The 23,173-nt window shown below is 43.5% G+C and overlaps 1 protein-coding gene across 8 annotated transcripts in view; it reads left to right on the plus strand.

Annotated features, from left to right (window-relative positions):
* Positions 1–23,173, plus strand: part of SPAG17 (sperm associated antigen 17) — a 214,958-nt gene that overhangs the window by 166,704 nt on the left and 25,081 nt on the right. For 7 of the 8 annotated variants that reach the window (XM_075904827.2, XM_075904833.2, XM_075904841.2 and 4 more), the window contains 9 exons: positions 1,502–1,661; positions 2,427–2,650; positions 3,420–3,564; positions 6,516–6,670; positions 7,030–7,215; positions 13,037–13,164; positions 14,099–14,229; positions 19,053–19,180; positions 20,107–20,289. In XM_075904827.2, the coding sequence (XP_075760942.2) occupies positions 1,502–1,661; positions 2,427–2,650; positions 3,420–3,564; positions 6,516–6,670; positions 7,030–7,215; positions 13,037–13,164; positions 14,099–14,229; positions 19,053–19,180; positions 20,107–20,289 (1,440 nt within the window). The remainder of the gene's footprint in view (positions 1–1,501; positions 1,662–2,426; positions 2,651–3,419; positions 3,565–6,515; positions 6,671–7,029; positions 7,216–13,036; positions 13,165–14,098; positions 14,230–19,052; positions 19,181–20,106; positions 20,290–23,173) is intronic. The other variant, XM_075904849.2, reaches the window with a different exon arrangement.

A 23,173-nucleotide genomic window follows, 5' to 3' on the forward strand; every position in this document is an offset into this window, starting at 1 on the left:
TCAGTGGACCACCTTGATTTGCATGCACTCCTGCTCCTAGGTGGCCAGGCTGGCAGCTCTCCTGCCCTAGCCAGCCACTTTCCTGTGCCTATTGCGGAGATCGTGGATGAGGTCCACGATATCCGCACTAGCCCAGGTGGGTGCCCGCCTCTTGCGGTCCCGGGCAAGCTCCCGGGAGCCGCCAGCCTGGTCCCGGGAAGAGGCGGAGGGCTGGGTGGCAGAGGGTGGCTGGCTCGTGCCGTGCCAGGTGCAGGGTCTGGTGGCTGGGTGCTAGCAGGCTTGCACCTGGCACGGGCACCGTAGCCAGCCCGTGCCCCTTTAAGGAGTCCGGGGCCGGGAGGCGGGCAGAAGAGTTTCCCTGGTGTTGGCCAGAGTGGCCACCAGGGAAACCTGGGGAGGGCTAGCCTCCCACTAGTTCGAATTAAGGGGCTACACACCCCTTAATTCGAACTAGCTAGTTCGAACGAGGCTTAATCCTCGTAAAATGAGGATTACCTAGTTCGAACTAAGCGCTCCGTTAGTTCGAATTAAATTTGAACTAACGGAGCGCTAGTGTAGCGCCTATGAAAGTTAGTTCGAACTAACTTTGTAGTGTAGACATACCCTTTATTCCTCTTCTCAGGATGCTGAGTTGCAGAGAATCCTTCCTCAAGTCTTTCCATGTTTTTCTCACACTACCACTCCTGGGGCTTTTCTACCTGAGATTTTCCCTGCTCTAAGGTTGCTACCTTTCTAATATTTCGTAACCAGACCCCAAAGGTCTTGCCCCCTGCTCTGCCTCTTCGTCCCGTGGCCGTGCTCCCATTGCTCACAAGGTCTTCAGCAGCATGACTGAAGCCACCTTGCCCACTGCCTAGGGGATGCACAGGGCTATGTGTTGCCACAAGCCATATGAGCAGCCTGGCACTGAAGGCAGAGATTGCTGTGCTGCCTTCCTCCTTCTGCTTAGGGTTGCCATCTTTTCAAGGCTTATCAAATGGCACCCTGATGCACATGCTGAAACCTGGACTGACTGAGTGAAAACCAGATGAGTGGCAACCCTACCCTGCTCTGTTTTAAGCTGTAACTTGCTACCTGAAATCCTTCATTTCTCCAAGGAGATGACATAGGACCTTCTCTCTCTGGCCAGGCCTCTCCTCTGTCTTGACTGCCTTCCTGAAACCCCTCTTATCTATACTCCAGAGAGGCCTGATGCAGTTGCATGACCCACCTGGCACATGACAGTCTTTATTCTCTCCACATGGGGAAGCAAGTTAAATGGGACTGGGCCCATCTCCCTGTAAAGAAGACCAGCCAGCTTGTGACCTGTATCAAGAGCAGAAGATATGTGCACAATCTGTCAAGAAGAACCACATTTGTTGTATATAATTGTTTCTTCCGCTGAGGAATTATTTCCTCTTTTTCCCCATTCTCTATCACGTTCATTTGAATATTTTATCTGCTTTATAATCCTTTTGTTGTTTGAAATTATTCTATAAAGAACTGCTTTGTTTTCCCCCAGATTCTTTTTCCTGATGGCACAGTGATCAAGAGTCCTGATTCTGGCCCAGTTCTAACACCATCACCTGCAGCTAGTACACCATCATCCACTGTTGAGAGCACCCTACAGACCCAATCATTACTAAAACCAGAGCTTTCTCCTGAGATCAGCACTAAAAAAGGTAACGTTTTCAGTGTTGATCTCTAAGTGTTTCATCTGGAATTATGGCATGGTAGCAAGACCTCAACCAGCAGAAAAAGTTTTTCTGCCATCTGAAAGTTCTACCAGTGTTGAGAGTATCCTTTTTTATCTGCACATAGGTGTTGTAATAATTATCAAGTTTGTCATCTTCCTAAGCATTCACTTCTCTTTCTCTCCGGCCTTTTCTTTTTCTTCTAATGGGAAGAACATGAATGAATATTAGTTCACCAATAGCTGTGTGCCCAATATAAAGTATATTAAAGTAAAATCTCAGATCTTTTGTAATATCAAATCCCTGTGACCTTATTCACCTTTTACTCAATTTTTATCCTGTCCTTATTCAGTGATGCTCCAATTGAAGTCATTGGATGTTTGGCTAACTAAGGGCTGAGTAAGGACCTCAGAGTACAGTTCAAAAATTACCTATAATCATAACGTTAACTTGTACTTTACTGAGGTATTTCATGAATAGAAATTGTTGACTGAGCTCATCATAAGTAAAATCCTGTAGAAAATTTGCTTTGATTTCATCCTGCAGTGACAGGAAGAAAGCAAGTTAAACCACATTTTGGGATTTCTTGACCTCAGTTGAGCCTCCAGCCATTTCAGCAAGCTGTGGATTTTATTTTGAAAATGTCCTGTTTGGAAATTTCAGAATCATTGATAGTTTGCTGACATGTCTTTTGAAGCCCTATACTACATACTACACTGACTTAGACCAACAGATGTTTGTTTGTTCTTGCAGGAAAGGGTGGACAGAAGGGTAACACAGGAGCAGTAACCAAATCTGAGTTGTCTGAATCTGTGGTCCATGAACCCCTGCCTACTGGGCTACAATCTGGGGACAGTCAGACAGGCACCTGGATAACAACCACTCCATCAGGCATTCAAGTGGGCACTAAAGGAGCAGACAGAATGGATTTGAAACCACTGTTAACTTATCAGGCAACTGACCCAGTTAATGGAATGGTACTGCTATTCTCATATTATAGTTCTATCCTACTGAGCTTAAAGATTTGGTTGATAGTGTAAATATTACAAGTCATGAGATTTGTTTATTTGATATATTTTTTTTAGATCTCAAATATTATACTCTTAGTGTACGTCTAAACTACATGGCTCCGTCAACGGAGCCATGTAGATTTGTTTGTTTGGCAAAGTCAAATGAAGCCGCGATTTAAATAATCGCAGCTTCATTTAAATTTACATGGCTGCCGCGCTGAGCCGACAAACAGCTGATCAGCTGTTTGTCCGCTCAGCGCGCTAGTCTGGACGCTCCCCTGCCGACATCAAAGCCCTTTGTCGGCAGCCCTGGTAAACCTCATCCCACGAGGAATAACGGGGCTGCCGACAAAGGGCTTTGATGTCGGCAGGGGAGTGTCCAGACTAGTGCGCTGAGTGGACAAACAGCTGATCAGCTGTTTGTCGGCTCAGCGCAGCAGCCATGTAAATTTAAATGAAGCCGCGATCATTTAAATCGCGGCTTCATTTGACTTTGCCTATGTGTCTAATCTACATGCCTCTGACGACAGAGGCATGTAGTCTAGACACAGCCTTAAAGATACAAGGTATTAGATTCAGAAAAACTTCTGAACTTTGAAACCACTGATGTATATAAAATTGTGTTGGTTTAGCTTTGTCAAATGTGCAATATCTTACCTACTTAATGTATTATTGATAGGGCTGTTACAGTGGTATCTGAGAACCAGTGGAAACCAGTATTCTTTTACCCTTTCAGATTATGGTAATACGAGAAGACAAGGTGCTAATGGTTCAGAAAATGGATGATACCAAGATAGTGGATCATGCTGATGGTACTAGAATCACCACATTTTATCAAGATTATGAGGAACCTTTGGTATCTGAGAATAATGAAGAAATAGGTAAAATAAAAATATGTATCACCCTCAGAACATATCTGATATCTCAGTTGTTCTAGGATGGACTTCTTTGTAGAATCTTCTTTCTTTAGTAGTTGTTATAACAGACTTCATTGTGACAAAAGAGTGGTAACAACAGGTCCTTTCCTCCATCCATCCATCTGACCCTCATCACCAAAGTAATAGCCTCCACCACCTCGTAATAGCCTCGTAGGATCATAGACCTGGAAGGAACCTCGAGAGGTCATCAAGTCTGGTCCCCTGCACTCATATCGCCTTCTTCCCAGTCACCAGCAAGCAGTCTGAGGATGTTTGGTTTTTAAATTACTGAATCTGTGTGAATGAGGGTTCTATCATAGGAAAGTACAGCTGCAAAGAGGCATCTCTGAATGCTTTAAGGCTAATGGTCACTCATATTCCTTCAGGCACTGGGGCCCTTTGCTGTGAAAGTTCTGTCTCTCAGAGTCAGGTTCCAACTGCTGTTGGCTGACAGTGACATAGTTCTAGCAGAATGTAATGGGAGATTTTGGTTATGAAGGGAGAGATGTTTACTCAGACAGGACAATGCAGGACTTCGGAAATAAGGACAATGACCTTAGACTGCATTCTGTATTCAAAGAGAATCCATTCCAGTGAACAGTATATCAGGGTGATGTGTTCCCTGTGTTCTGTGTTGCTGAGCAGGTGGCCAGATGCATTCTGAACAAAACAGATAGTTTCCTAGCATGGGGTTTCCTTTCCAAGGGTATGTCTACACTACAGCGCTAATTCGAACTAACTTAGTTCGAATTAGTTAGTTCGAATAAGCTTAGTTCGAATTAACGCGTCTAGAACTAAAAACTAGTTCGAATTAGCGTTTTGCTAATTCGAACTGACCCTGAACAGGGCTTAAAGATGGCCGGAAGCAGTGCCGGCAGGGCATCAGAGGAGGACTTAGAGCGTGGAGATGCTGTCTCAGGCTAGCCGAGGGCTGTGCTTAAAGGGTCCCGACCCCCACCCCGGACAGACAGTTCTCAGGGGTGCCCCGCTTGAAAACCAGTCCTGGCTTGCAGTGCCCGGAGTGCCCACACTGGGCACATCACAGCACTCGGCCATCAGCCCGGCTGTACTTGCCGCAGGCTGCCATCTGGGGAGAGGGGGCAATCGGGGGGCTGCAGGAGAGCTTCCACCCCCAGAAGCCCACAGAGCCAGCCCAGTCCTCCCCATCGGGGGCTCGTGCCCCATTCCTCCCTCACCTCCTTCCACTTACCCTTTCCTAGCCCCTTTTCTTGATGTACAAAATAAAGGACAATTGTGTTCAAAAATGGAATCTGTCTTTATTGAACAAAACTGGGGGAGACTGGGAAAAGGAGGTGGGAGAGGGGAAGAGAGAGGCTGGGAGAGGGAAGGGTGACTAAAATGATCAGGGGTTGGGAACAGGTCCCATATGAAGAGAGGCTAAAGAGACTGGGACATTTCAACTTAGAAAAGAGGAGACGGAGGGGGGACAGGATAGAAGTCTCTAAAAGCAGGAGTTGGGTAGAGACGGTGCATACAGAAAAGTTCTTCATTAGTTCCCATAAAGAAGGACTAGAGGACACCAAAGGAAAGGAATGGGTAGCAGGCTTCAAACTAGTAAAAGAAAGTTGTTCTTCACAAAGCAAATAGTCAACCTGTGGAACTCCTTGCTGCAGGAGGCTGTGAAGGCTACAACTAGAACAGAGTTTAAAGGGAAGTGAGATCAAGTCATGGAGGTTGGGTCCATGGAGTGGTATTAGCCAGGGGGTAGGAGTGGTATCCCTGCCCAAGGTTTGTGGAAGGCTGGAGAGGGATGGCACGAGACAAATGGCTTGGTCACTGTCTTCGGTCCATCCCCTCCAGGGTCGCTAGGGTTGGCCGCTGTCGGCAGACAGGCTACTGGGCTAGATGGACCTATGGTCTGACCCAGGACGGCCATTGTAAGCTCAGGGCTCAGGGTCGGGGGTCTCAGTAGACCACCTTGATTTTCATGCACTCCTGCTCCTGGGTGGCTAGGCTGGCAGCTCTCCTGCCCTAGACAGCCACCTTCCTGTGCCTAGTGCGGAGATCGTGGACGAGGTCCACGATGTCCGCAGTAGCCCAGGCGGGTGCCCGCCTTTTGCGGTCCCGGGCAAGCTCCCGGGAGCCGCCAGCCTGGTCCCGGGAAGAGGGGGAGGGCTGGGGGCCATCGGGTGGCTGGCTCGATCCGTGCCAGGTGCAGGGTCTGCTGGCTGGGTGCTGGCAGGCTTGCACCTGGCATGGGCACCGTAGCCAGCCCGTGCCCCTTTAAGGGGTCCGGGGCCAGGAGGGGGGCATAGAGTTTCCCTGGTGTTGGCCAGAGTGGCCACCAGGGAAACCTGGGAAGCCTTAGCCTCCCACTAGTTCGAATTAAGGGTCTACACAGCCCTTAATTCGAACTAGCTAGTTCGAACTCGGCTTAATCCTCGTAAAATGAGGTTTACCTAGTTCGAACTAAGCACTCCGCTAGTTCGAATTAAATTCAAACTAGCGGAGCGCTAGTGTAGCGCCTATTAAAGTTAGTTCGAACTAACGTCCGTTAGTTCAAACTAACTCTGTAGTGTAGACATACCCCAAGATATAAAGAATTTCAGTGGTATAGCCTACATGATACAAATGCATTGATTACTATGGCCGGGCTTGCATTTGATAGGACTAAGAATAATCTTCTGGCAAGCTATATATGGCAGTATTTTTTGTTATTGTAGATGCTTGAATGTCCAAATACAATGCAGGGTCTAAGAGAATTCCAAGCCTGCAGATTGCTTTGAGACTATAAGAGCAGGTGCCTTCAATGAAAGGAATTTTTATGGAGAAGAGTTCATCAGGGTGCCTGTACAAGAGCTGAAAGACCAGCTATACGAGAAATAGGGAAAGACAAAGATTTTCCCACAGTTCATGTCTCCTCTGTGATGTGGCTAACCTGTGTTCATTTCTAGGTGCATCCCCACAAATCATCAGAAGAAAAGTCAAATGTATCAGAGTGGAGAATCCTGACTTTGCTACTGTTATAACAAACTGTGAAGATGGCACCTGTTGTACTATCTTTGGAGATGGGACATCTGTTATAGCAAAGCCACAAGGAACATATCAGGTGAGTTTTAGACTAGTGTAATATGTGGGTTTTTAAGTGTACTGAATACCTCATCTCTGCTTTTGTCTCCTCTTACCCTTGCTATCATTCCCATTTGCTTCAGAAGCCAATTCAAAATTCCTCTCCTATTAAAAATATTAATGTTTAAAATATTGCACAGACTATCATCAGCCTGCATCCTAAGCTTTGTCTTTCCTTGTTTCCCCTCTCCACTCCCTCCAAACAGGATAATTCTATATTAAAGCTGTGTATTGGATTTTTCTTCCTGAATTCAATCAATCATTGTTCAATTTTATACTGCTTCTAAACTCAGGAGTCAACCATTGCCAACTGAGCCTCTTCTTCTCATGTTATGGCAGGTATTACCCTCCAGTACTGGCTGCCTTTTCATTGATGATGATTGTTCAGCAGTTTATTCCCAGGCGATTTTCAATAAAACTCAGTTTCTCTGCAACCAGGAGGAGAAACAATCAGGGAGATATGTTATGAAACACACCTCCAATGTCATCTGTGAGGTGCTGGATCCTGAGGGAAACCTTTTCAAGGTAAAACACCAAGTAGGAAGTGGAAGCTTGTGTTTTGTGTTGAGTAGTTTTACCCACTTAGGCTGTTTCCAGACTCAGGGGATTTTTCGAAAAAAGTAGCCTTTTTTCGAAAAAACTTCACCTGCGTCTAGACTGCAGCCGCGTTCTTTCGAAATTAAATCGAAAGAATGCGGCTTTTCTTTCGACGGTGGTAAACCTAATTCCACGAGGAAGAACGCCTTCTTTCGAAAGTGCTCTTTCAAAAGAAGGCGTTCTTGAAAGCAAACAGGCTTTTTAGAAAGAGAGCATCCAGACTCACTGGGTGCTTTCTTTCAAAAAAGCGGCTTGCTTTTTCGAAATTCCGTGTGCAGTCTTGACGCTCTCTTTCGAAAGAGGCTTGCAGTCTAGACATAGCCTTAGAAAATGGAGCCTTGTAGAATTTTAAAATTAATAATATGGGCAGCTTAGTCAACCAAATGTCATAGCAGCAATGGACTTCAGTATGGAAGTGACTTTGGTTGCTCCCTCACCTTTAGAGGTAAGCAACAAGTGTCATCCAAAATGAGACCCTTGGACTGCAGCTATATCACAACCGTAAAGCCACATTGATTAATGTGACTTGTTGCACTATTCTAGGCAAAGAAAGTAGCTACAAGCATTGGGAATGGAAGAGGGAAAAGGATACTGAGCATTTTCTTACAAAACCCCACCAAAATATTTAAACCTAAACTATTTAGTAAAGCAAAACTAGATGTAAAAGGCATGATTCAGTCCTTAGAGTCCTACTGCTTTGTGTCCTTTTTGATCTTGAAAGCTAGATTGGGGAGCTAGGTTAGCGCTTAGATGTGAGTCAGTGAAGCAGCATCTAGTGGGTAGGAAGTCACATTCCTTACTAAGCAGGAGTTAATATTTTCTGGCTCAGTATTGTGCTCCCAGAGTGGTGGTGTTAACACATGTGACTTCTTTCTTGCAATACCTTCCCTGTAGTTTGCAATTCACTTCCATTTCTCTGAGTTCCTGTGCTAGCTTAACTCAGAATTGTGAAGGGGAACACTCCCTGCCAGTGATGCCTAGCACTCAGGCAGGGATGTGGTACTTTGTCATCCTCCCGGGTGATCCACTTCCTGACTACAGTTCTGGAAAGCCGCGGAGGGGCTCACGCAGCAGGCGCGCCTGGGCTGCCCCCCTGCCGGCTTCCCCCGTGGCTTTGGAAAGCCGCGGGGGGGGGGGGGCGGGGAGGGGGAGGGCTTGCACAGCGGAGCAGCCCAGGTGCCCCTGGGCTGCCCCCCTGCCGGCTTCCCCCGCGGCTTTGGAAAGCTGCGGAGGGGCTCGCGCAGCAGGCGCGCCTGGGCTGCCCCCCCTGCCGGCTTCCCCCGCGGCTTTATAAAGCCGCGGGGGAAACCGGCAGGGGGGGCAGCCCAGGCGCGCCTGCTGCGCGAGCCCCTCCGCATCTTTACAAAGCCGCAGGGGAAGCCGGCAGGGGGGCAGCCCAGGCGCGCCCCTTTGCTCCACATCTTCCTGGTCTGCAGACCAGGGAGACGCGGAGCAGCTTTTCTTGCCGGGGAGTACACGGGCGGCGGGACCACGTGGTCCCGCAGTCCGTGTTCGTAACTGCGGATCCGACGTAAGTCAGATTCGCGTAAGTCGGGGACTGCCTGTACATATAAAGAGTCTGGTAATGGGGAAAGTCTTCAGAATACAGCAAGGCTTTCACTTGGGTCAGGATCCTGTTGTGATCCAGACTCTGATACTTTCAAGGTCTCCCTACAACTAGGTTCTCCACCTTGGGATAGACTTCCATCATTGTCCCTCTGAGGGTTGGTAGGGGAGCTTGGGCCCACTGTCTCCACTGGGCTGTGACCCAAAGTCCAGTGGTAGGCTAAATCCTGCACTTCGGGAGATTATATGGCTTCCTCCCTCAATCACTTCCTGCCAGTCCCCTTTTTTCCCCCAGAATAAAGTAAAGAACTAAACCACAAAGATCCAGTCTTGATCTTCATAGACTCACTGATCCCTTCTTTGTAGGCTTGGCCAGGTGTCCATAGTCAACCTCAAGCAGCAAGAAGTTCTGTGATGCTTCTTCTCATGAGTCCAATTTGCAGATCAACTCACCCCCACTATCTGCTTCCAACTAAGCTACTCTGCTCCCCTTCTGAAGCTCCTTCTCCAGCCTGTTCAGGCTTTGCAGGTGTTGTGGGGTGGGTTGCCTGGCCCAGGAGTAGTGCTTTAACCTCTCCCTTTCCAGTGTAAGGTTTGTACACTCCATCACAAACACCTGTGAGTGTATGCATTATGATACAGTCTTTCATGAACAGGGCGGATGGACAGTGCTCACTAAGGATTTATTTCAAAATAACTAGCGTTATTCCGAAATAACTTAGTTCTCATCTACACCGCCAGCAGTTATTTCGAAATAGTGTTGAAATACTGTCAAGTTGGAGGTATTCTTACTCCAACTCCTGTAACCCTCATTGTACAAGGAGTAAGGGAAGTCAGAGGAAAAGTGCTCTGTTTTGAAGTAAGTGCTATGAAGGCTTTCCCAATTTCAGTTTCAAAATGAACTATGCAATTGACATAGTTCAGTTTGCATAGCTTATTTTGAGTTAAGCCCAGCTGTATAGATGCACCCTAAATGAGCAGCTATGCAGTAATTTGTTTTATTCTCATAGTTCAATGTGTGGCCCAACCTTTATTTACTGCATGCTATTCAAACCTTGCTCTGAAGACAGATTTTTTAATTTCCTCTTAGGTTTTCCTGTGGCACTCATAACAGTAGTAGCAAATTCTTCCCAAACATTCTTTTCAACATCCCTGTGAGATGAGGGGGAGTTAGCCCTATTTTAAAGATAATAAACTGAGGTACAAAGAGATCAAGGTAAACATTTTTCCACTAATTTTATGCATCCAATATAGGATCTCTTGGTTTGTTTAGCACTAGCTAGCATTTTATGTGTTCAAAACACAGCTTCAGTTGGCTTTTCTTGCAGCCATGAATGTTTCAGAACAGACCCCAAGGATTTGAGTTAGGCACCCAGAAAATGAGGAACTCACAATTACAAGATCACCTGTGAAAAGCTTGTTTTAAGTGTCTCCAGCATCACACAGGCAGAGGCAGGTACAGAATCCAGTTCTCAGGCATCATTAACTGCCTTATCTATGTGAACTTCTCTCTTATTGCAATCTCTTGCTTCATTCATAACATATCTTCACATTTCTACAACAGATAATGTATTTCTACAGAGAACAACCTACTTCATTTTGCACAGTCCTGCTTCATCTCAGAGTAGGTTCATCTTGTGAATGACAAGCATGAATGAGAGATAAGGACCTAACCAAGTGAGTTATAAGATCAAGAACACATATTCCTGCTCATCCAGAAATATAATTTATGCTATAATGTGCCGAAAGTGTCTGTCTGCTATGTACATTGGACAAACGTCTCAGACACTTTGCCAAAGAATCAAAGCCCACAAACAGATATTAGACAGGATCACAAAGAAAAAACAGTTTCTTGCCATTTCAACCAGAAAGGACATTGTCTCAACGACTCGATTACCTGCATCCTGCTTCAAAGACCTTTTCAGACCATACTTGAAAGAGAATCCTCTGAACTGTCATTCATGCTTAAATTTGACACTTTACACCTAAGTTTAAACAAAGACATCAATTATCTTACCCATTACAAAGATAGCTTCCCCAATTATCACCTTTAATATCATTAGCTCTCAGACATTTACCTTCCCCCCCGCCCACCCCCCTTCTGTTCTGAAATTTGATTTGTCCTTTTCATATGTGTTCATTTTTTTTAATTGTATCATTTGGTATATATGGTTGTGCCAATTTTCTTCCACTATTTGATCTGAGGAAGTGGGTCTGGCCCACGAAAGCTCATCACCTAATAAACCATCTTGTTAGTCTTTAAAGTGCTACATAGTCCTGTATTTTGTTTCAGCTACACCAGTCTAACACGGCTACATTTCTGTCACTCTTCTATATTGTAATTCTGGCCACACCTAGCACCTTGTGCATATTCATGAAGGTGTCATTCAGCTTTCTTTCCCTTATCTATATTTTTACATCTCAGGAATATTGGTGTGCCCTGTTTTCATAGGTTGTTCAACCTCTTACTTTCATGTATGCATGATAAATATCCTGCAGTCTAAAAGGCTGACCTGGCTTAAGTCACCTCTAGGAGAGAGTTCATGGCTGAGAATCCTTAGGCACCAGAGTACCTCTGTAGAACTGAACACAAAAGAACAAACCACAGGAAGCCATTTCCTTGTTCACAATTGTTCCAAGTCTGCCTTTCCAGTCTGTCCAAAAAAATGACTTTCTCTCAGAGCCATGGTAGTAGTGAGTTTCTTTCTGTGTCTTTTTAGGACTGCTTGCTCTTGGCTTTCTTGGTGTTCTCTCTCTTCTCTATTTTTTTGCCCACTTATAGACAGCTGCAACCAGGGATGAAAGGAACTTAAATTTCTTGCAAGTAATGTCCTATTGCAACCCGGATTCCTGCCAGCTCTTCAACTAGCTCCCTGCTGGCTTTTGCCAAAACTCAGCCAGTGCTTGCTAAGGCTGCACATTGGGGCATACCCCCCCCTTACTTTCACCTGTGGCTGCAACCAAATGAATGCCCAGCCCCTGATTTGCATTCAGTCTAGTCTTCAAGAAGTGATTTTTCTTTTTTTGAGCTGTCACTAAACAAAGGGCCATTTAATTGGTGTCTCAGCCTGAATGGAGAGTGGCTAGTACTCCCATCAGCTTCACCAAGTCTGAGGCTGCAGTTTGCTAGTAGATTAAAGACCCACCTAACAGGGAATTAGACAATCTTAGGGTATGTCTACACTACCACCCTAGTTCGAACTAGGGTGGTAATGTAGGCAACCGGAGTTGCAAATGAAGCCCGGGATTTGAATTTCCCAGGCTTCATTTGCATCTTGCCGGGTGCCGCCATTTTTAAATGTCTGCTAGTGCGGACTCCGTGCCGTGCGGCTACACGCGGCACGGACTAGGTAGTTCAGACTAGGTATTCTGAACTACTGTTACGTGAAACGAGGAGTAACGGTAGTTCGGAATAGGAAGCCTAGTCCGAACTACCTAGTCCGTGCTGCGTGTAGCTGCGCGGCACGGAGTCCACACTAGCGGACATTTAAAAATGGCGGCGCCCAGCAAGATGCAAATGAAGCCCAGGAAATTCAAATCCAGGGCTTCATTTGCAACTCCGGTTGCCTACATTACCACCCTAGTTCGAACTAGGGTGGTAGTGTAGACATACCCTCACTTATTTAAAATCTAAATAGAAGTGACTATTTTCAGCTGAGCACCCTACAGCTGCCGCTACCTTTAGTGCCTCAAAACCTCTGAATATCAAATTATTTAATTTTTGATACCTAAATATAGATACAGAAGCTTAACTTTACATAACCAGTTTTGAAAAAGCTGAACAGTATTTCTTACTTAACTATCTCATTCACATGTATGTTTTAATTATTTAATAATATAATTAAAATCCTAATTATTATTATCATGGGGCATCAAGAACTACTTTTAAGAGGTTGCCTACAATATGCTCACTATCTATTTCCATGAAAGTGCAAATAAATAATTGCATGAGTGAACAGTACTTGTGTATGCTGTTAGCTGAGTTGACCTGCAAATGTATGCTTTATATGCAGGTACCCATTTGTATTACCCCATTACCCATTACAATAAATATTTAGCTGCCTAGCACAAAACAATGACTTGGCTGTAACTGTAACTGTGCTTGCTCACATCTGGACTTAGTAGCAAATTTATTTTTTTTAAAGAGTTCTAACTCGAATGATTTTGTATGCTCCCATCATAGGTCATGGCTGATGGCAGCACATCTGTGTTCATTCCCAGCATTGATTCTGATGGTGAGGAAGATGGATACTTATCACCAATACCAAAAGAAGTTAGTACTCCTGTCACATATGGTGAACATGCCCCCAGGTAAACTGAACATACCACACAGGGATTTGTTCTTGGCTCTCTGCTATTTAATGTCTTTATTTGTGACCTGGAAGAAAATGTACAATCATCACTGATAACATTTGCAAATGACACAAAAATTGGGGGTGTGGTAAATATTGAAGAGGACAGGTCACTTATTCAGATCATTTGGTGAACTTGGCACAAGCAAACAATATAGGTTTTAATACTGCTACATGTAAATGAATAAAAAATAAAGTAGGTCATATTTACAGGAAGAGGGACTTTATCCTGGGAAGCAGTGGCTCTAAAAAATATTTGGTAATCATGAAGATGGGATCTCAGTGTGATGTTGGGGCCAAAAGAGCTAATGCAAATCTGGGATGCTTAAATAGGGGAATTTTGAGTAGCAGTAGATTATTTTACATCTGTATTTGACATTGATGTGACTTCCTATTAGAATATTGTGTCCCAATTTAGTGTCCTCAATAAAAGAAGGATGTTGATAAATTGGAGAGGGTTCGAAGAACTATGAGAATCAGGGAAGATGAGGGGGCCAACGGGAAGCAGGGCTGGTTGTGGGGGGGTTGGGCGGAACGAGGCTGGCTGCGGGATATCCGAGGGGGAACCAATGGCCGGGAGGGGGCGGGGCGGGAAGCACAGCTGGGAGGGATTGGGGGCCGGGAGGAAGGGGGGGCAAGAAGCAGAGCTGGCGCGGGGGGTGCAGCGGCGCTGGCCGGGGAGATCAGGAAGAGGAACAGGCTGGTGGGAAGCAGAGCTTGGGGGGGGGGGGTAGAGGGGGCTGGCCAGGGAAGATCAGGAGGGAAAGTGGGGGAGAACCATCATCCTGAACTTCCACTCTTTCATTATGCCATCATAGTGTTCTTTCCTATGGAAAAGTGTGTGATTCGAATATAGCTTGGAACTAATCAGATTTGTGGGGATGATTATTTAGGTTCTTCATTGTCTATGCTGATGGTTCAGGGACTGAACTCCTACGGAACAGTGATATAGAAGAATACCTTGCTGTGGCATATGGCGATCCAGCTACTGCAGTCTTGCAGGAGCCAGTACAAGAATGTCCAGGTAGGAATATTTCATTTTATTTTTGCCAACCCTGTTTAGAAATAATTAAAATAGTTGGAGCAAAACACTCAAAACTCTTAGGTCAGAAAACTGAAAGTGCTGTTCTCCATTGTGCTCATCCTCCAAATTTGCTCCCCCACTGGTCCCATAGGGAAGACTACATCCTATTTCTGCCCAGAGGTAGCAGTGTACATGGGTTTCTACTCCACGGGACCTGAAAGTAGCAAGGAGTATGGAAGAATAAACGTATAGAAAGACTGTGGGATATAGTCAGTCAGCTGAATGACTGTTTGATGAAGGGGGATGTTAACACATATTTGGTACGCTTTTATATATATGAAAATGGAAACTACCACTACATACATCTATACTATGAATTCATTTTGTGGAGGGAAGTCACCAAATGTCTTTTGTTAGTTTAACCAGCCACCTTTACCTATGTGTGCAGTAAAATTATCATTGTGAATGGTGGCTCTTTTCTATTTGGGAAGCTCCCTCTATACATCTGGTGATAAGGACACTGAAAGATATAAATGGGAGGAGGGTTATTGATGTCGTATGGGACCTTCTACCTGTAGGCCCATGGTACTACATGAGAATGGCTGTACTGGGTCAGACCAAAGGTCCATCTAGCCCAGTAGCCTGTCTGCCTACGCCAGGTGCCCCAGACGGGGTGGACCGAAGACAATGATCAAGCAATTTGTCTCGTGCCATCCATCTCCAGCCTCTGACAAACAGAGGCCAGGGATACCATTTCTATCCCCTGACTAATAGCCTTTTATGGAGCCAACCTCCATGAAATTATCTAGCTTCTCTTTAAACTCTGTTATAGTCCTAGCCTTCACAGCCTCCTCTGGCAAGGAGTTCCACAGGTTAACTATGTTGCTGTGTGAAGAAGAACTTTCTTTTATTAGTTTTAAACCTGCTACCCATTTAATTTCATTTGGTATGCTCTAGTTCTTCTATTATGGGAACTAATAAATAACTTTTCTTTATTCACCCTCTCCACACCACTCATGATTTTATATACCTCTATCATATCCCCCCTCGGTCTCCTCTTTTCTAAACTGAAAAGTCCCAGTTGCTTTAGCCTCTCTTCATATAGGACCTGAAGGCTTGGCGTGGTGTATGTGAATGAATTGCCAGAACATAAGAATAGCCATAATGGGTCAAATCAAAGGTCCATCTAGTCCAGTATCCTGTCTCTCTACAGTGGCCAATGCCAGGTGCCCCAGAGGGATTGAACAGAACAGATAATCATCAAGTGATCTATCCCTTGTCACCCATTCTGAGACTCTGACAAACAGAGATTAGAGACATCATTCCTGCCCATCTTGACTAATATGAATTTATCTAGCTCTTTTTCCTGTTAAAGCTCTTGCCTTCACAACATCCTCTGGCAAGGAGTCCCACAGGTTGACTGTGCTTTGTCATTTACTGCCAATCCTCATGAACAAGCTATGGGAAAAGTCTGAAGAAGGCAGACATGTGCTAAAAAAAATGACAAACAAGCCATAAAGAGAAACTTATATAGTACTGTTGATGTGGAGAATAGGATGACAAAATGGCACTTTAAACAGTACAATAATGGCACAGTTCTCCCAACAGCTAATTTAGGGAGGAACTGAGAACAGCCATCCTATTACTTACCCTATCAGGTTTTACTTAATTGGAAGTGTTGATTCCACCAAAAATAAATGGCTCCCCAGCAGCAGATGAATTGAATAACACCGATAAAACTGCCACTAACATTAAAAAGAGGAAGCGAGAAAGAGAAAGGGAAACTCATTTAAAAAACCAGGAGAGTAGAAGTGGGCAGTTCAGAAGGGAAGACAAGATATGTTCCATGAGAATGCCAGATGAGGAAGCTTGTCTGTTAATCACCCTGAGCACTCTGAAGATAGCAAACTACTTGGCTTCCCCTAAAAAGATTACTACAGTTAGATATGTGGAGTCTGGTGGTGGCGTCTATAGATTCAGATAAGAATACAAATTTTAGGATGCTTCTTCAGACTTCAGAAGAAGTCTTTTAGGGCCTTCCTACCTTACTAGCTTTGGTATTTTTGCTATACTAAAAGTGGGGCTTTTCTCCTCTTCATAGAATCATAGAATAGAATCATAGGATAATAGGACTGGAAGGGACCTCAAGAGGTCATCGAGTCCAGCCCCCCGCCCTCAAGGCAGGACCAAGCTCCACCTACACCATCCCTGACAGATGTCTATCTAACCTGTTCTTAAATATCTCCAGAGAGGGAGATTCCACCACCTCCCTTGGCAATTTATTCCAATATTTGACCACCCTGACAGTTAGGAATTTTTTCCTAATGTCCAATCTAAACCTCCCTTGCTGCACTTTAAGCCCATTACTCCTTGTCCTGTCCTCAGAAACCAAGAGGAACAAATTTTCGCCTTCCTCCTTGTGACACCCTTTTAGATATTTGAAAACCGCTATCATGTACCCCCTTAATCTTCTTTTTTCCAAACTAAACAAGCCCAGTTCATGAAGCCTGGCTTCATAGGTCATGTTCTCTAGACCTTTAATCATTCTTGTCGCTCTTCTCTGTACCCTTTCCAATTTCTCCACATCTTTCTTGAAATGTGGCGCCCAGAACTGGACACAGTACTCCAGCTGAGGCCTAACTAGTGCAGAGTAGAGCGGCAGAATGACTTCACGAGTTTTGCTTACAACACACCTGTTGATACAACCTAGAATCATATTTGCTTTTTTGGCAACAGCATCACACTGTTGACTCATATTCAACTTGTGGTCCACTATGACCCCTAGATCCCTTTCTGCCATGCTCCTTCCTAGACAGTCGCTTCCCATCTTGTATGTATGGAACTGATTGTTCCTTCCTAAGTGGAGCACTTTGCATTTCTCTTTATTAAACCTCATCCTGTTTACCTCTGACCATTTCTCTAACTTGCTAAGGTCATTTTGAATTATGTCCCTATCCTCCAAAGAAGTCGCAACCCCACCCAGTTTGGTATCATCCGCAAACTTAATAAGCGTACTCTCTATCCCAATATCTACATCATTGATGAAGATATTGAACAGTACGGGTCCCAAAACAGACCCTTGCGGAACTCCACTTGTTATCCCTTTCCAGCAGGATTTAGAACCGTTAACAACAACTCTCTGACTACGGTTATCCAGCCAATTATGCACCCACCTTATCGTGGCCCTATCTAAGTTATATTTGCCTAGTTTATCAATAAGAATATCATGCGAGACCGTATCAAATGCCTTACTAAAGTCTAGGTATATGACATCCACCGCTTCTCCCTTATCCACAAGGCTCGTTATCTTATCAAAGAAAGCTATCAGATTAGTTTGGCATGACTTGTTCTTCACAAACCCATGCTGGCTATTCCCTATCACTTTATTACCTTCCAAGTGTTTGCATAGGATTTCCTTAATTACCTGCTCCATTATCTTCCCTGGGACAGACGTTAAACTGACCGGTCTGTAGTTTCCTGGGTTGTTCTTATTCCCCTTTTTATAGATGGGCACAATATTTGCCCTTTTCCAGTCTTCTGGAATCTCCCCTGTCTGCCATGATTTTTCAAAGATCATAGCTAAAGGCTCAGATACCTCCTCTATCAGCTCCTTGAGTATCCTGGGATGCATTTCATCAGGACCTGGTGACTTGCTGACATCTAACTTTCCTAAGTGACTTTTAACTTGTTCTTTGTGAATCCTATCTTCTAAACCTACCCTCTCTCTGCTTGTATTCACTACGTTAGGCACACCTCCAGACTTCTCGGTGAAGACCGAAACAAAGAAGTCATTGAGCATCTCCGCCATTTCCAAGTTTCCTGTTACTGCTTCTCCCTCCTCACTAAGCAGTGGGCCTACCCTGTCCTTGGTCTTCCTCTTGCTTTTAATGTATTTATAAAAAGTCTTCTTGTTTCCCTTTATGCCTGTAGCTAGTTTGATCTCATTTTGTGCCTTTGCCTTTCTATTTCTTGCCCCTGCATTCCCGTGTTGCTTGCCTATATTCATCCTTTGTTAGTTGTCCTAGTTTCCATTTTTTATATGACTCCTTTTTTATTTTGAGATCGTGCAAGATCTCCTTGTTAAGCCAATGTCCTTGTAGGCTTATGGGACATTGTATCATTGTATCATAGTGATTAAACATCTCACAGTGATGTACATTTCTAATGTAGTATATGGGTCAGAATATAGGGCTAAGTGGATTGTTGGTCTGATAGGAGAGGAAAACTTAAAGATCTGAAAACTGCATCACTCTTCAACATTTGATAATTAAGACACCTGTAGGTTTTTTTTTAAATAAGCTAGAGTTGAACAGAGAGTAACAATTATAAGTAATTAGTTATCTGTGGTCTGAAGGTGTAAAATATGATACAATACAGCTCACAACAATGCTTATGTTGAATATGGAAGTGTAGATTAAATAAAAGTTCCATATGCAGCTCAAGCTGGTGTAATGCTGGCACTGTAGTTTTTTCATGGTCTGCACCTCCTTACTCAAAAGAAGGTCATTTATACTGCACTCCATAATATACAAATTAGTTGTATCCCTGACACTCCTAGCAAGTTGCAAATGCAATCTCTGGTTTGCCAAAGTTTAGGTGACCTTAATCCAAAATTGTCTGCTTAGTATGCAGTCACATTGTGATCCGGTATTTTCTCAAACCATCAAAATCAAATTTTGGTCTTCATTTTCACATTCCAGTAATTATAAGCTTTCCATTTATACAAGTGTTTTGTTTGAAAATTTCAAACTCTTCATCAAATTTTCCATCCATTTTGGATGGATGGATGCAAGATTATTTTTCTTGAAATGTTTTTAACTCAGGTGTTCTAAGTATTATTGTTCTTCGTCCACTGACTGAAACATCTCCTTGGATAATGAAGAAAGAATCATCTAATATTATTCCTCCTAGCCTCCAGTCCAGGAACTGGGATACATTTCCTCCACTTGAGGTACAAATCTTTCAAAACTCTTTATCCCTGCTTTGCTATTAGGCATTGATGTTACTCTGTTACTTATGATTTTATTTATTATTTGCACATAGCCCTCGTAGATTGGACTTGTAGATTATAAAACCGTAAGAGACAATTATAATCATGTTGTCTAACCTCTTGCATGACACAGGACTTCCCTTAATCAATTTCTATTTGAGAATTTCCAACCACTTATGTATTTGAATTAATTAAACCTCACAACATCTGTGTGAAATAGGTGAATATTATTAGCCCCAATTTATAGATGGAAATTTGAAGCACAAAGATGTTAGTGAGTTGATTTAGGTCACGCATTGAATCTAGCCCAGAGCCAGAAACAGAACTCTGATCTCATCAGTCCCATGTATTAGCCACAAAACCATGCTGACAAGCCAGAGAGCATCCTCTTCAGATAATATCGATGAGCTTAAATTAGACCAAGTTCAATTAGATTACAATAGGTTAATGTAATAAGCATGTGACATAGGAATTCACTGTCCACTGACTTCACTGGTTACAATTATAATTAGATTAGAGTCAATCAGATTTGGATCCAAACTTTGCACCTGCTCCCACCTTTGTAAACTAAAATTCTGAAATCCAAATACCATTGATCTTGAGGGATCTACACTTTGTGGCTTGGGGCACGTTTCTGCATTTCTGCATAACAACTTGAGGGGCTACCATGTGAACTTGGTCATAACTATAGATCCGAGGCTCAGAAATACCCTAGCCTGAAATTCAGTCTCTGAGTTCGTTTAGTCCAAGTTGCAATTCTTGTTTTGTGAGCAGAATAGATTTTCAGGTAAGCTTATCTATAACCTTGCTTTTTGACTTCTTGAGAACCTTCCGTGTCAATATAATAGATAACCTAATCCTGTTTGATTGTTGTTCATTGTGTTCAGAGGAAGATTCCAGGTCCACCATTTGGCACACACATTTGGAAAGGTCTGTGCATAGGATCCAAACAGCTAACTAGCTCTCCAGCACCTGTACTAAAATGCCCGAATGTGCTACAAATCCGACAGCTGATCCAGTATGAACCAATCACTGATGAGCTGAGACAGAAGTTGCAGTTGTCCCTCAAGGTAACGCAGTCATAGTAACTTCATTCTCTTAGTAAACAGAATTTGCTGACAAATCAAGTAGCATGTATTTCTCACACACCCCTGAGACAAGAGCTGTCAGTTACCTGGAATCCAATAGTCCTTGCACATATATATACATTTACATACATGTGAATATAAAATATATAAACCCCACATAGGATAGGGTACTGATCTTGCCTAATTTATTTCACAATGAAACTAATGTGCCTTGCTTTCACTATTTTTTCCTCAGTGTAGCTATTCCACATTAGCTATCCCAGTGTAAAAACTTTTTGTAAGGAAGTGAAGACAAGGATATGTCAGGGCTGAGCAACATTGACACAAGATGTTTTATGGGAGAGGTTTTACTACTAGGGACTGTGCTATGCTTTTTCTAGGATACATGGAAGCCCTCAATCTATAAGATTGTCATTCAGACACTTTCTACTAGAAAAAAATCACTTAAAGACACATTACATTCATTAAAAATAATCTTCCTTCTTTTACACACCAGTAGTCCTATATTAATATATAGCAATTTCATGCCCATCATAGGTTGCATCTCCCAAATGTAGATAGGATAACTTCAGTCTGCTTCATTATATACAGTTAAAGTGCGTTTCTTGGGATCCTTTTACAGTACAAAGCACACTGTCATCACGTAACTACTGAGCAAAAAAGCACTAATCATTGAGCAACAGCGTCAAAGAAAAATAAAAGTGTTACATTTTTATTTCTGACAGGAAAACAAAAACTATCAAAAATGTGTATTTCTCCATTTCCCATTCAGTACATGTTCATGATACTCTGTTCTAGTACAACAGGCTCTCCCACGCTATACAGAGCTCTCAAATGCGCTGTATGTGGAAGGGCATTCTGCATTTCAGCTGCATCAGATGATGCTCTACAGACATACAAGGGATGCCCATTAAAATTCCTTTTAAACTAGGGGAAAGTGCATTGGAGTGAAAGGTAGGTGATCAAGAGACCTAACTGGGCAATGGGCAACCTAGGCAAGAGAGAGGCCACATGCAGTGTTCCCTTTAACATTTTCTATCCTTGGGTGGGTTGAATTTTCTTATGTGCACCACCAATATTGAGGTAGTGCCTCAATGTACACCACCAATACAAACAAAACACACATTTTATTTATTACATACACACAAAATATATACATATATTTTAAGCAGTCTTTATGTGTGGAATAAAATATATTAAAACAAGACACCTGTGACAAAGGTGCTGTACAAAGGTAGGGAATTAGCCTTCTTCCACTGGAGGAAGAGTATAAGCCCCAGAACAAATTAACACCTGGCTTCAGGGTTTTGCATGTTTCAAAGAGCTTGCGAATAAGGTTTAATTCTATAAAACAACTAACATCACACCTAGTACTTGCCGCTTCTGACTCATAAAAGCCAGAACTCTACCAGATAGCAAAGATCTGGCCTTAATGCAACACAATTTACCCTGAATTTATTAGTAACACAGGATTTTTAAAATTCATTAAGTTCAGAGTTTAGATATCTGCAACACTTCAAAAAATTCTGTTAAAAGAATTAAAAAACAATGAATAGCCCTGCAGCACCTTAGGACTAATAACTTTTTTAGTACAGACTAACACAGCTTACGCTCTGAAACGGTTAAAAGAATCTTTTATTTCTTATCTTAAGCCATTTACCCCTATTTGCAAACTTTGTTTGAAATATAATCATGCAAATGTCCTCCTTGTGTGTGTGTGTGTGTGTGTGTGTGTGTGTGTCTCTCTCTCTCTCTCTCTCTCTCACACACACTCACACACACACACACACACACACACACACACACACACACACCTTTCTCTCTCTCTCTTCAAACCAGCCTAACAGAGAGGATTGCAGTGAATCAAACACCCCAAACAAACTGCCCCGACTGCACCTCACTGCATGATGCCTGCACACAATCACTCCCTCTTTCCCCCACCTACCTCATGCAGTCAGCTCCTTTACCTCTCCTTTTCCAGCCCAGGAGGATTGAAGAGACTGCTGGGTTTCTGCCTCGCCCCTCGCCCTACCCCCCCAATCCGGCAGATGGGACTTTCCCCCAAGCCTATTAATTACTCCCTCTCTCCTCCCAGCCACTCATTCCCTGCTTATCTCGGCTGATTGTCTTCCATTTCAAGCATGTGGCAGGCAGTGTTTAGCTGCTATTTACAAAGGCCCCAGTCCCACTGATCAGCTGATCTCCCTGCCTGTGCAGGTAGCTTTGAATCTCTGTGTGAGGCTCGGAACATAGCTTGAGGGAACTTTGGCCAAATGAGTGACCCTCCTTCATCTCAAAGGGCCACAAAACTGTCATAACCAAGGTAGTCTCCTGGGATAGGGTAGTTTTGCTAACTGTGCTTCCATATCTAGAATTTGCAGGGTGTGCCTATTGAACCATAGCAGTGCTTTGATTGGATGCAAAGGGAGAGCATGGCTCTCACAGTCAATTTTATATGCAGTCAGCAAACACTTCCCTTCATATGCACTTGCTTTATGTGTGTCACGTTAGCAATACTGGTATGAAAAAACCATGAAAACGAGGAATCTGGCAACTCTGTATGAGCAATGACAAACGAAATGTCTTGCGGGTCACACATATAACCCCAATGGACCGCATGTGGCCCTTGAGATGCAGGTTTCCCACCACTGGATCTAGTCTCTCCTCTGCTGATTGCTCTTTATATTTCCACACGCTTCATTCTACTTATTTGATAAACATTAACTGGAAGGTTGCACAGGATCACTGGAACAGAATTCAGATCTGTAATACAAGTTTTGAGAGGGTAGATTGAGACTATTTATATTAGAAGAAAACTTTTTTATAGAAGCATTTTTAAGCTAGAGACTTGTTCAGAACACAGCCA

The sequence above is a fragment of the Pelodiscus sinensis genome, chromosome 1 (assembly GCF_052426305.1).
Source record: "Pelodiscus sinensis isolate ZL-2025 chromosome 1, ASM5242630v1, whole genome shotgun sequence".
In the NCBI taxonomy this organism is placed as follows: domain Eukaryota; kingdom Metazoa; phylum Chordata; order Testudines; family Trionychidae; genus Pelodiscus; species Pelodiscus sinensis.